This window comes from Coptis chinensis, chromosome 4 (assembly GCF_015680905.1).
Source record: "Coptis chinensis isolate HL-2020 chromosome 4, ASM1568090v1, whole genome shotgun sequence".
Classification (NCBI taxonomy): domain Eukaryota; kingdom Viridiplantae; phylum Streptophyta; class Magnoliopsida; order Ranunculales; family Ranunculaceae; genus Coptis; species Coptis chinensis.
In genome coordinates this window covers 82,300,871-82,313,706 of record NC_141459.1, presented here as the reverse complement: position 1 = coordinate 82,313,706, position 12,836 = coordinate 82,300,871, and the positions used below count along the sequence as shown (strand labels likewise).

General features: G+C 37.0%; 2 protein-coding genes across 5 annotated transcripts; both read left to right on the top strand.

Annotated features, from left to right (window-relative positions):
* Positions 1 to 556: 556 nt before the first annotated feature.
* Positions 557 to 3,302, top strand: LOC147505123 (pentatricopeptide repeat-containing protein At4g21705, mitochondrial-like). Of its 3 annotated transcripts, none has more exons than XM_086557722.1 (2): positions 557 to 907; positions 1,835 to 3,302. In XM_086557722.1, the coding sequence occupies exon 2, from the start codon at positions 1,847 to 1,849 to the stop codon at positions 3,095 to 3,097; it is 1,251 nt and encodes a 416-aa protein (XP_086413848.1). In that variant the 5' UTR covers positions 557 to 907; positions 1,835 to 1,846; the 3' UTR covers positions 3,098 to 3,302. The 3 variants fall into 3 exon arrangements, with proteins under 3 accessions (XP_086413848.1, XP_086413845.1, XP_086413847.1); XM_086557719.1 differs by having other exon boundaries at positions 717 to 918; XM_086557721.1 differs by lacking the exon at positions 557 to 907 and adding an exon at positions 982 to 1,284.
* A 763-nt stretch (positions 3,303 to 4,065) lies between these two features.
* Positions 4,066 to 6,515, top strand: LOC147505122 (pentatricopeptide repeat-containing protein At4g21705, mitochondrial-like). Of its 2 annotated transcripts, none has more exons than XM_086557716.1 (2): positions 4,066 to 4,395; positions 4,801 to 6,515. In XM_086557716.1, the coding sequence occupies exons 1-2, from the start codon at positions 4,105 to 4,107 to the stop codon at positions 6,043 to 6,045; spliced, it is 1,536 nt and encodes a 511-aa protein (XP_086413842.1). In that variant the 5' UTR covers positions 4,066 to 4,104; the 3' UTR covers positions 6,046 to 6,515. The 2 variants fall into 2 exon arrangements, with proteins under 2 accessions (XP_086413842.1, XP_086413843.1); XM_086557717.1 differs by having other exon boundaries at positions 4,071 to 4,205.
* Positions 6,516 to 12,836: the final 6,321 nt, after the last annotated feature.

Here is a 12,836-nt window from a genome sequence, read left to right as displayed (position 1 = left end):
ATTGCTTGTTTATGCTTTTTGCATCAGGAGTTTTCTTATCTAGACTTGAAAGGCATTTTGTCTATGCTTGTTTACCTATAAATATTTCGAGGTACTTTTAAAACACCACATGCGTCTAAGTGTGTTCAAAGGCACTTTGGGGATCGGAGTTCAAACTTCAAACTACACTCTATATTTATGAAAATTTTAAATCTGGCTTTCAGTTTGCAAGTATTTGGTGGGTGTTTCCCTATACCCTGGAAGCCTGTATTAAAAACCTCCATGCTGACCAAAATGCCAATGCTTAAAATCTCCGCATATACTGTATATATCAACAACTGTACAGACATTGCAAGTTTCAAGTTTCAACATAATAAATACCCAAACATAATTTTCAACCCCAATATCTCACTAACTCTGGCATAGCATAAACCCTAAAACTTAGTGGGTGTTTGGATCTTATCTTTTCTTAAAAAGTGCTTTTTTGAAAAAAAAAAAATCTAAAAGCAATTTTGAGTAAACATGTTTGGTTGAGAATTACAGTTTATCGGAAATCGACAAAATAAATAAAATAAAAAATAAAATTGATGCTTACACGTGCGTTACACGTTCTTGATTTTCTTTCAATTTTCATGTAATTATGTTTGCTGGGAAACATTTTCTAGTTTTTAACCCGGGAAAAGAGAGTCCCGCTTACTTGTACTCACCTACACTCTCAAAACCATCAAACTTGTCCAGCAATGAATAAACTGATAGCAATATTTAGTGGAATCCAACCAAAGAAACCAACTTTGTATTCAAGAATTAGTCCACTTGGTAGCCCCAGTATTAATCTTGTTCCTGTACTTGATAAATGGGTAGAAGAAGGTAACAAAGTTCATGTTGCAGACCTTCAAATCATTCTTAAAGATCTTCGCAAACATAGGCGGTACGCCCATGGTCTGTTTTTACATATTGATGTTGGTTTCGTTTGTGAAATTGGATTTTACTTGTTTGGTTGAAAGGGTTTCTTTTACAATGTTGTTATTATTATTTTTTTTTTGTGCTAATAAGTATATGGTGTTTTTAATCCCTAGTGGCAAATGCTCTAGTGAGATATAGGAACTAGAATACCATACATGGTGTGGTGAAGAAACTTATGACTGAGGAGAAATGTGAGGGGGAAAGACACAGTTGTATACCAACACAGACTGAAAATTGAGTGGTGAAGACGGAGAATTTACGGATGAAGTTGAAGAATGGAGTGGGGATGATGAAGAAGGGGACAAGCACAGTCTGGACGCAAATTTGTTAATGGCGGAAACGGTCAGTGAGATTGTTTCTCTAGTGGGTGAATACTGTAAAATCATAAAAAATCATTCTATGTTAGCATGTGTCTTTTAGATTTTGTATGTGATTTACATAATGTATCATTAGTTGTCTATTGCCATTTATGGGCTTGTAATCTCATTATCTATCTGATCTCCTACCCACACATTGTTGCGGTTGATAAGAAATTCACTCGGACAGTCTTGATAAGAAATTTATCAGTATGGTTCTCTGCTTGGAAGTCTAGTGATATTTTGACAAACAAACCTAGGTTTACGTTAGGTCTTTCTCTGAGTATGACAATAAATTGCACATAGAATGTTGGGATTGGTCAGGGCCTCTGCTGATAATTAAAAACCCATTTTCAATTAAGTTAGAAATAGTTCTAAAAGCATCAGCCTTAAAAAATGGCTCTTCTTGTACTAATTTCTTTTCGCCAAAGGTGTAAAGAGCAATTTTTCTGGTTGCGGATACTTTTCTTCTTTCCTCATTTATATGTTTTAAAATAAGATTTCTTTCGCCTCTTTCCATATGCTTTACTTTGCAGATTTCAGAGTGGATGAATACGACTCAGATTTGCACATTTTCATCAAGCAACCATGCTGTCCAGTTGGATCTGATTGGTAGAGTACGTGGGTTGGAATCTGCTGAGAGCTACTTCAATAGTCTGAGTGACAAAGACAAAAGCGAAAAAACTTATGGTGCGCTCCTGAATTGTTATGTCAAAGAAAGACTAACAGATAAATCCCTGTCACATATGCAGAAGATGAAAGAAATGGGTATGGTTTCAACTTCTCTCGGCTACAGTGACCTCATGGGCCTCTACATTAACACTGGTGAGTATGAAAAGGTCCCTGGCCTGTTAAACGAAATGAAGGAGAACGGTGTCAGTCCTGACAACTTCAGTTACAGGATGTGCATCTATTCATATGGAAAGAGATCTTGTATTGATGAAATGGAGAAGGTTCTCGAAGAAATGGAAAACCAATCCCACATCTCAATGGATTGGAACACACATACCACAATGGCCCACATATATATAAAAGCGGGTCTCACTGACAAGGCATTTGCCACCTCGAAGAAATCAGAGGAAAAGCTAACTAAGAAAGACGGGGTTGGATACAACTACCTCATCTCACTATTTGCAAGTCTTGGGAATAAGACTGAGGTGGCAAGGTTGTGGGGACTTAAGAAGACTGCTTGTAAGAAAATTATGAATATGGATTACATAGCTATGCTTGGTTCACTTGTGAAGCTTCAAGAGTTAGATGATGCAGAGAAGCTGTTGAAGGAATGGGAGTCATCTGGAAATCATTACGATTTCCGTGTGCCAAATGTCCTCCTTATTGCTTACACTAAGAGGGGTTGTACCGAGAAGGCCGAAGCAATGCTTGAAGATCTAATTAACAATGGGAAGGTTCCGAACCCGAATAGTTGGGGGATAATGGCTGCAGGATATGTGGAAAAGGATGAGATGGAAAAGGCACTGGGGTGTATGAGGAAGGCTTTCTCAGTTAATAAAAGTGATGGAGGTTGGAAACCAAATTCTACAGTAATTTCTAGCTTATTGCATTGGCTTGGTGATACATGTGAAGTAAAAGATGTGGAAGATTTTGTCAGGTCGTTGAAGGATTTAATCCCCATTAATAAAGACGTGTATTATGCGTTGATCAAGGCAAATGTTAGAGAAGGGAAAGATGTGGACGGCATTTTGGAAAGCATGAAAGCTAATAAAATAGATCTAGATGAAGAGAATGGGAAGGTTCTGAGCTTGAAAGAAGAGGGAGCTGAATATATTGCTGCTACTTAACTACTGTGAATCTGCATCTTTGTGAATGGAAGTTTCATATCTTCTCTGCCAGTTAACTCTGATCCGCAAAGAATGGAAAAGAGGTAGTCCTGTGTCTCAGCATACTCTCTGGTACTGCAACTCATTTTCAGCAGGTTGATGTATTAAATAATATTTTATGTGTAATTTGTTCGTTTCTTTTATTAAGGTATATTCGTTTTACCTACTATACGTCTATACGATAGCAAGTGGAATTTAGTGGTTGCTTACTTCAAATTATCCGTTTTTGTTTCTACGCTGTCTTGTGTAATCTAGCTCATGCCAAATATTTGCCTTCAAAGTCAACAGCTTATCGAGTAGAAAAGCAAATCAAGATTATCAACAATAACGGCAAAACAATATCGATCATAATCTCAAATGCCCAACTGGAGTTTTGTAACTTCGGATTTTTACCCAGATTGTCTAAATTTTAGCTAAAGGGTTATTTGTGGAAAGAAAAATGGATTAGGAAAAAAGAGACCGGTACCCTACATTTTTTTTTTTTTTTTTTTATTGGCAAATCTGTTTTAAATGAGATCCTATTTTAAATGGATCAGGAAAAAAAAGACCCGCACCATACATATTCACTTGTATATATATTGGGATTCACTTGTATATATGTTGAGATTCACTTGTTTTCAAAGGGCAGTAGAAGGAGGGGGGGGTGGTATTATAAAGAAATACCATCAAATATATACATACGAAAAATGAACCGCATTGCTTTGGTTTATATACACTTATACAGAATATTGTGAAGTTGAATAACTAAGACAGTGTTCAAGTTTTGTACCAATTACAGTTTATCGCCTATAAGCAATCTAGACCTTATTCCATCAAAATTGAGCTACCTTGTCAACCAAACTTAAAACTTCCAAACCCGGCATCTCGTGGCATATATCACGCAATTCCATGGCATTTTGCAACCAAGTATAAACCCTAATAAAACCTTCATTTCTTCGAAACACTCTCAAAACAACAAGAATAAAAAAATGAAGTCAAAGTTTCTGTCGATCATGAAACGTTTGAACATATCATCAACTCTCGAATCAAATATCAAACCATTTGAAAATTTCGTGACAATATCAAGTAGGTCAGTATACACTGGGAAATTTCGTAAGAAAAATCTGTATTCAAAACTTAGCCCCCTTGGTGACCCGGGTATTAATCTTGGTCCTGAACTTGATAAATGGGTTGAAGAAGGGAAACATATTAGATTTGTTGAACTTAAACGCATTATTCAAGATTTTCGTAAACGAAGAAGGTTTACACAAGCTTTACAGGTTTTTTTTTTTTTAATTTTTTATCAAATGATGTTTTAGTTCTTTCTCGTTTTGATTGGTAAATCTAATATTCTCATTTAGTATATAAAAATACAGTAAAATGACATTGATGCTCTTCCTGGTGTATGTGATTCCCATCACCTCATGGAACCTAGATGTAAGGGATCCCCAAGTACAGAGTTTGCTAATCGAAATGGATATAAAGATAAAGTATTTTGGCTGATTTGGTTGTCTAGAACTCTAGATAAGTTAAAGTCACCAATTGATTGAAAATAAAAAGCAGTTGTCCTAACAGAAACTAGATAAGTTAGTAGCTATACTATGGTTTTCTTGTTTAATTATTCATTTGATATGTTTTGAATTACTTTTAGCATGACCTTTTCGCATGGTTACATTGTTCCTCAGGTTTCTGAATGGATGGAAAAGAAAGTTGAGTGCACATTTTCATCAGGGGAACGTGCTGTGCAGTTAGATCTGATTGGAAGAGTACGAGGTTTGGATTCTGCTGAGAGCTACTTCAATAGTTTGAGCGATGAAGACAAAATTGATAAAACTTATGGCGCGCTCTTGAATTGTTATGTCAGAGCAGGCCTAACTGATAAATCTGTGTTCCATCTGCAGAAAATGAAAGAAAATGGTTTTGCTTCAACTCCTCTCTGCTACAATGACCTCATGTGTCTCTACACAAACACTGGTGAGTATGAAAAGGTCCCTGGCCTGTTAAATGAAATGAAGGAAAATGGTGTCGTCCCAGACAACTTCAGTTACAGAATATGCATCAATTCTTATGGGGCGAGATCTAATATTGATGAAATGGAGAAAGTTCTTGTAGAAATGGAGAGTCAATCTCATATCTCAATGGACTGGAGCACATATGCTACAGTGGCCAATTTCTATATTAAAGCTGGTCTCACCGACAAAGCAGTTGCCACCTTGAAGAAATCAGAGGAGAACCTGTTTAAAAGAGATGGGCTTGCATACAACTACCTCATCTCACTGTACGCAAGTCTTGGGAATAAGGCTGAGGTGACAAGGTTGTGGGAGCGTAAGAAGATTGCTTGTAAGAAGTATATTAACGTTGATTATATTACCATGCTTGGTTCTCTTGTCAAGCTTGGAGAGTTAGAAGTTGCAGAGAAGCTGTTGAAGGAATGGGAGTCATCTGGCAATAGTTATGATTTTCGTGTGCCAAATGTCATCCTTATAGCTTATTCTAAGAGTGGTTTGACTGAGAAGGCCGAAGCAATGCTTGAAGACCTAACTGAGAAAGGGAAGATTCCCATCCCAAATAGTTGGGGGATAGTGGCTGCAGGATATGTGCAAAAGAATGAGATGGAGAAGGCCGTGAGGTGCATAAAGATGGCTTTCTCTGTTAATGAGAATGGAGGCTGGAAACCCAATCCCAAGGTAATTTCTAGCATTTTGAGTTGGCTTGGTGATACATGTGAGGTTGAAGAGGTGGAAGCTTTTGTAGGTTTGTTGAAGGATTTCGTCCCCATGAATAAAAACATGTATCATGCCTTGATCAAGGCAAAAGTCAGAGCCGGGAAAGATGTGGATGGGCTTTTGGATAGCATGAAAACGGATAAAATAGATGAAGATGAGGAGACAAAGAAAATCCTAAGCTTAAAAGAAGACAAAGCGGAATGATTGAGCGGTTAGTTGGCTACTGTTTATCTGCATTTTTTGGACTAAGAACTTCAATATCTTCTCTGATGTGCCTTTGCCATGCAATTTAGAAAGGCAAGTTTGTATTGCTTAGACGGGATCATTATGTGAAGAAAGTTCAAGATTAAAGCGCTTTCACTCAAAAAAACAAGAAACTGCCTTCTTAATTCTCGTGCCTCAGCATACTCCTTGAGTACCTTGCATTTCAGCTGGTTAAGGGAATAAAATCTTTTGAAATGTCGTTTTATAATTTGTGGTGGCTTAACCACCTCCTTCTTCTTGTTCTGTATTCCTTGTATTCCTTGTGCTGGTTGGCGTGGTACTCTAAATACCGATTGTCTAATTGTTTAGTTTACAATAAGGGTTGTTTAGGGTTTGGCCCTACTTATTTAGGGGTATTTAGGTTTTAGTTCTAAAATTATCGATTATTAGGCTTTAGTCCTATTTCTATCTATTGCCTTTGAGTCGTCTCAGTTGACTGTGGTCAAATTATTTTATAATAATATGTTTTTCGTTTTTTTTAAATGGCCAAACTACCCTTCATCAGCGTATCAAAAATTTGAAGCATTGTTCCAATGGCCAAAATTAGAGAGTTGTTGGAAGTTGTCTCTTTGCTGTACTATAAGAGAATGCTACAACACTCACACTCTTCACTCAACAACCTGAACACTTCAAATTTGTTGATCACTGAAACAAAAACATGGGTGGAGCTCCTATTCGAACTTTCATTGTACCAAAATTATTTCATCAACTTAAATTTACCAAAGGTATTTCACGAATTTAAATTCAAACTCTTTAATGGCAGAAAAGTAGGACCAAAACCTAATTAACTCAAATACATGAGGGGTTAAATCTTAAAAGACTAATTCTATGTTGTATCAAATTCTAATTTTTTTTTAACTTGGTTTATTGACACTGTCAGCTATGTGAGCAAGAAGGCCACACTGCTCCAACTTGTCCCTACTTTAATAGGAGATGCAGGGAGGATAATTGCAAGGGCATCATGTATTTGGTCAAGAGTTAGGATAAAACAACAGACAAAGTCGTTGGAATGTGATTGCAATGCGATTGGGTTGGATCATTTAGTAGGGAGATGCAATACATTGACTGCAACTAACATATGCTGCCTACTGAAAACAAGACTACACTTGTCCTAGATTGTAATGCATGTGGCAATGAGTGTTGTTGTGTTATTGAATAGGGTATCCCAAGTGAGATTCTATCTAATATAAGGCTTAATTTAAAAGGATTCAAATAAAGGTTCTTGGTTCTGACATGCCTACACTATATATTGATTACCTACAACAATTCAAATCTTAAACTCAGCAATGTCAGTCAGACAATATTCATAAGGGTACTAAAACAATGTCAGCATCTGATAACAATCCAAAGAAAGGACCGCATACATAACCTGACCCAAAATGAACAACATCATATAGACCATTTCTCAAGTATATATATGTAACACAAAATAACAAAATATTCACTAACAAGCCCCAAAAGGATTCAAATTTACGAACCAACTATTGTGTAAGTGGCTCTCCTGCTCTCTGATTTGCATTCACTGGAGGAGTTGATGGAGTTTCTACATTGTCATCACCAAACAACAAGCCATACAAGCCATAGAAATCTTCCTTCCCTTTCCCTTCCATTCCCTCATCTTCCTGTTTTGCCTCCTCTTGGCCTTCCTCTCCCTCCCCTGCCTGGAGCTTGTGGTTCTTGCACTGGGGCTCCTCTTCCTCTTCCTCTCCCTCCTCTACCTGGAGCTTGTGGTTCTTGTACTGGAGCTACCTCTTGCACTGGGGCTCCTCTTCCTCTCCCTCCCCTACATGGGGGTTGTTCTGCTTGTGGTTCTTGCATTCGAGTTGTCTTTTGCAATGTTCCTCCTCTTCCTTTCCCTCCCTTGCCTCTCCTTCCCCTACCTTGTGTTGGTGCCTCTTGTTGTTGTTGTACTTGGGGTGGTGGCTGTTGCTGACTTACTTCTTGCTCTGTTTGGGCACCTTCTCACTTATTGAATTAGTATTTGCATAAGGTAAGGTTTATGCAGTCATGCACTAACCATACTCATGCATTTTGCTTTCAATATTCAACTAACATACCTTTACTTTTCTTCCCTTTCCTTTGCTGCATTGGAGGTGCATCTTCTTGCATTGGAGGAGCTTGTTGTTGCATTTAAGGTCCATCTTGCACTTGGGTTGCTGTGACATCATGAGTACCATTAGACATATGAAGGATATATCACATTAGAACCAACTGTTATTATACCTTTTATTTTCTTCTTCTTGCCAAATTCCCCTTTTTTCCTTGCATCACATGATCTAGAATTGTGACCTTCTTTTTGACACTTTGCACATTTCTTCTTTGACTGAGGCATTTCATCATCTGCCCTAATTCTCTGCTTCCTTGGTCTCCCTGGTTGTGTGGTGAGTTCAGGAGGCAGTACCAATTCTTTGTCCAAGGTCTGTTAAGAAAAATACATTATATTACAAATTACATACAAATAAAACAAATTACTAAATAACAAAAGTATTAGGAAAGGGGCATCACTCACTATATATTTATGACCAATCCTCTATATTATCAAGCGGATACAAATAACCTGCGTAAGTTGCTTTGAAGGCCTCAACATTAAAATAAGGACTACAATATCTGCCATATAATGAAAAAAATGTAAAGAAAGTACCCAAGAAACTAATACACATATAGACATATATAAACACAAGTGATTTACCTAGACCATATATGGTTCCCTCCTTGATCTGAGTACTGCAATTGCATGCACACAGGGCACTCCTGACATTTGCCACTCAATGCAAGAGCATTCTAGCTTTTGGATTTCCGGCCACATTATATTTCTTCCCAGTTAGGTGGCTCATTGCTAAATACTGAGTCTCAGTTACACCTCTGATCTCATAATTGTAATACCTCTCCTCTCTCTTCTTAATCATGTACAAAACATTTGGAACAACACCATGTTCAAATGAATCCATTGACAACATTCTCCTATCATAGATGGACTTCAACAAAAGCAGGTTATACATGTCTATAAACTGGACCAAAGGTTTATCTCTTATTTTCAAAATCCATGAGTTGAAAGACTCACTGAAATTGTTAGTCAACTCATCACACTTTGATGTCCAATCAAAGTGTGCTCTAGCCCAACACTCCCTTGGCTCACTATCTAACCAATCTAATGCTGCACTATCAGTTTTGTTTATGGTTCCTAAGATCCTAGTCAATTCTGGTAGCTTGTATGTTATTGCAGCTTCCTAAGCAAGACTTTCCCATAGTTCACCAGGAAACTTAGCTTTAAAATCTTTATACATATGTCAGAAACAAAATCTACAACAAGAAATACATGTACAACATTAGATGTGGAATCTGGCCTATAGTAAATATTGACAAAAATGCATAAGTTAAAACCTAAGCAGTTAAAATCGGTTTTCGAAACTAATTGGTCGATGAGCGATATGCGATTAATTGGTTAATCGGTGATTTAATCGGTTATATCGGATGTATATATTTGATATTTTCAAAATATATATTAGTATAATCATACCAAATATTTCTAAACAGTGATTCGAGATACAACAAAAAATATCAAATTCTCATAATCACATCTAAAGCTCAATTTTGGAGTACTACAGATATGTCAAACACAAAAATTATGTTAAATATTTAAAGGAATAAGGGGATCGAGAAGCGATAATATTTATTGGAGAGATAATACAATAATTTGTATATTTAACTTTCGTTAAGGAGGGAAAAATAAGTAAACTCTTAGCTTTGTGTATTGATTGGGTTCTATTATTATTAATACGGTTTAAGAATCTAATTCGTTAATTTTATGTATTTTTTTGGATGGGAAACCGATATTTTCAATAATTTTTTTCTCGGTTTAGCAAGAAATCGGTCATCTCGGCCGATTAATCGGTCAATTCGGTGATTAAATCGGTTCGGTGAGAAAAAGTTAAAAAATCGATAAAAACTAATCGGTTTACGAGCGATACACGATTAATCGGCCTATTAATCCGATATTGATATCATAGGTTAAAACAACAACATGTGATTGGAATCTGGAAAGTATTCTGCAACAGCTGGTACCAATCTCTTCTGTCTGTCACTAATGAATGTCAACTTTTCCTTGTGCTTGATGAGATGTGGCTTCAATTCAAACAAAAAAGGCCTCCATGTATCCTTGTTCTCACCTTTGCACACATAAAAACTAATAAGGAAAAGCCCATTCATGGCATCCAGTCCTATAGCAGTCAAACAACACCCACCATACTTACCTTTGAAAAAAAATAGTCATCAAGCCCAATCACTGGTCTACACCCATTCACCCACCCATCTAGTGAACCCTTGAATGCAATGACTACACCAACAAATGTTTGATTGCTATCTTTCACAAACCATTTAACAAGGCTACCAGGATTGGACTTCTCTATCTGTCTACACATCTCTGGGACTACTACATACCCAACTTCATAATTTCCATTAATTTTTTCTAGCATCAAAACTCTACTAGACCAGGCAGTCCAATAAGATATACTAACTCCAAACTCATAAAAAATCTCTTTCTGTATATCCCTTGGTTTGTAATCAGGATGATCTCTCATTTTGTCAACAAGTGTTTTAGTTACCCATGGTGATGTAGCCTGTGCATACTTGTTTTCATCATATGTCTCACATGTATGCTGGTCCAAAAGCTTACTAAGAATGAATGTGTGATTGTCTCTTTTGGTAACAGAGGCACTTACTTTCCACTGACAATTGAAATCTTTACATTCTAAAATGAGCCTCGATCTCCTTGTCATTCTTCAGATGTCTATAGCTAAACTTCTTTCTAATGGCCAAATTTCTGAAAAAATCCCTACAAGCCTCAACTGTTGGCCAACACATTTTAGGCTTCAAGTCACACATAAAAACATTTTCAACTTTTGGTCCTGCAAGTTTATCCATCTCCTCTGCCTCAAATATGTTTGTATTGACGACCTTCACAACATTAGACAAGTCACTACCTTGTAGCTCTTCTTCTAAATTTTGTACTTCTTCTTCCAACACCATTGGTTCTATGTCATCCAAGGCCTCATCATCAGTACCACATACTGAGTAGTCACTATCTGAAGGATTGTAGTTGTAATCTTCTTCATCCTCATCTTCAGCACTCCACTCATCATTATTTGTGACAGTCTCAAAAACTGGTCCAAAACTGTAATCATATTCATACATCTTGTCACCTTCATCATCACTTCTAATCTCCCTGTTATCTAATGCATCACCATCACCATATGTAAATGTCTCACCTAAAGTAACCTCATCAAATGTTTCTGGATCAAGTGAACCCAATACATGTTCCCAGTCATCCACAACATCATTGACAGTGTAAGCAACTTCAGGTTCTCTATTTTTAACATGCTCAACTTCAAATATTTCCTCAACTTCATCATCAGAAGAAGACACAAGGTCCAACATCAAAGTCTCTCCATTAGAGCCTACAAGTGGTTTCAACTTTTGCAGCCTACCTGACCTTCTTAAAGGTTTTTCTTGCTTTTTGGTTGGGTGTTTCACAGTAGGGGGTTTCTCAGTAGGTTGGACATTATTTGAAGAACTTTGTTTGTATACAGATGAATCTGGGGGATCTTCTAAATCTAACTGCCTCACTCATTTTTATACTTTTGTTGGGGGCTGTTGGAAGTACAGAAGTGGTGGTATAAGACTTGGTGGTGGTATAGGAGTGGTGGGAGTAAATCTGGGGGATTTTCTAACACTCTCACTTACTTGGACACTTTTCTTTTTGGGGATAGTGGGTAATGGGTGGGCCTTAATTTACTGGTGTGGACTTAACTGGTTGGGCCTTTACTGGTATGGACTTAACTGGTTGGGCCTTTACTGGTGACTTCATTGGTGGGAGACTGTTGTCAGAAGCAGTGGTGGGGATTACAGGAGCTCTAGTGGGTTTAGAACTTGTTGGAGCTGGAAAGACATACATGTGGTATTTTTTGTCTCTATCAGGTTTAAGCTCATACCACATATGTAATAGGTGTTCATTTTTTGTTAACCTGCAAATATACCCTTGAATGATACTTGCCATTTGAAATTCAACTCCCACACCAACCAAGTTTTGCACATCTTTTTTCAAATCAAACATACATAATTCATCCCCATCACATTCCATAGTAATGCTTCTCCTACCACCTTTGTAATCACTACCCTTAATCTTCCCAGAGGTAGTTGTCCCCCAAAAACCACCATAATGTACAACAAACTGTTTCACACCTAGCACCGAGCTGGCCATAGTACTGGACATAACAAAGCAACAAAAAATGCTGACATTATACACTTATCAACAATAAAATCGTTCTACTTTTAAGAACATTCAATAACAAGAGTACCCTAAGAACAAAATACATGCATATATATCCACCCAACCACCCACACAGCAGTCTTCCTATAAAAAATGTTTTTTAAACATAGGGTTCAATCGATACAAACAAATAATGGAATTAATGGAATAAAAACACAATTTTTATAAACACACCTAAAGATCCATTTACACTTAAAAATGCATGCTTTGACGTGTAAACATACAAAGTTTGAACTGACTTACAATGAGCAACTCCGAAAAAATCCACGACCACCACAAGAGAGATCTCCACGAACAAAATTCGACGACCAGCTAGCTAACACTCATAATTCCAGTTGAAGTTTTTTCAAAGATTCGTGACTGAAGGTTAAGTGTTTGGTAGCAATCTTCAAGTTATCATTTTTAA

Excerpts from the sequence above, each read along its gene's own strand:
- LOC147505123 (XM_086557719.1), top strand. The coding sequence starts at position 859 with ATGTTGCAGACCTTCAAATCATTCTTAAAGATCTTCGCAAACATAGGC. Across the intron at positions 919-1,834 it reads ACATAGGCGGTACGCCCATG|ATTTCAGAGTGGATGAATAC; the intron begins GTCTGTTTTTAC and ends TTTACTTTGCAG.
- LOC147505122 (XM_086557716.1), top strand. The coding sequence starts at position 4,105 with ATGAAGTCAAAGTTTCTGTCGATCATGAAACGTTTGAACATATCATCA. Across the intron at positions 4,396-4,800 it reads GGTTTACACAAGCTTTACAG|GTTTCTGAATGGATGGAAAA; the intron begins GTTTTTTTTTTT and ends ATTGTTCCTCAG.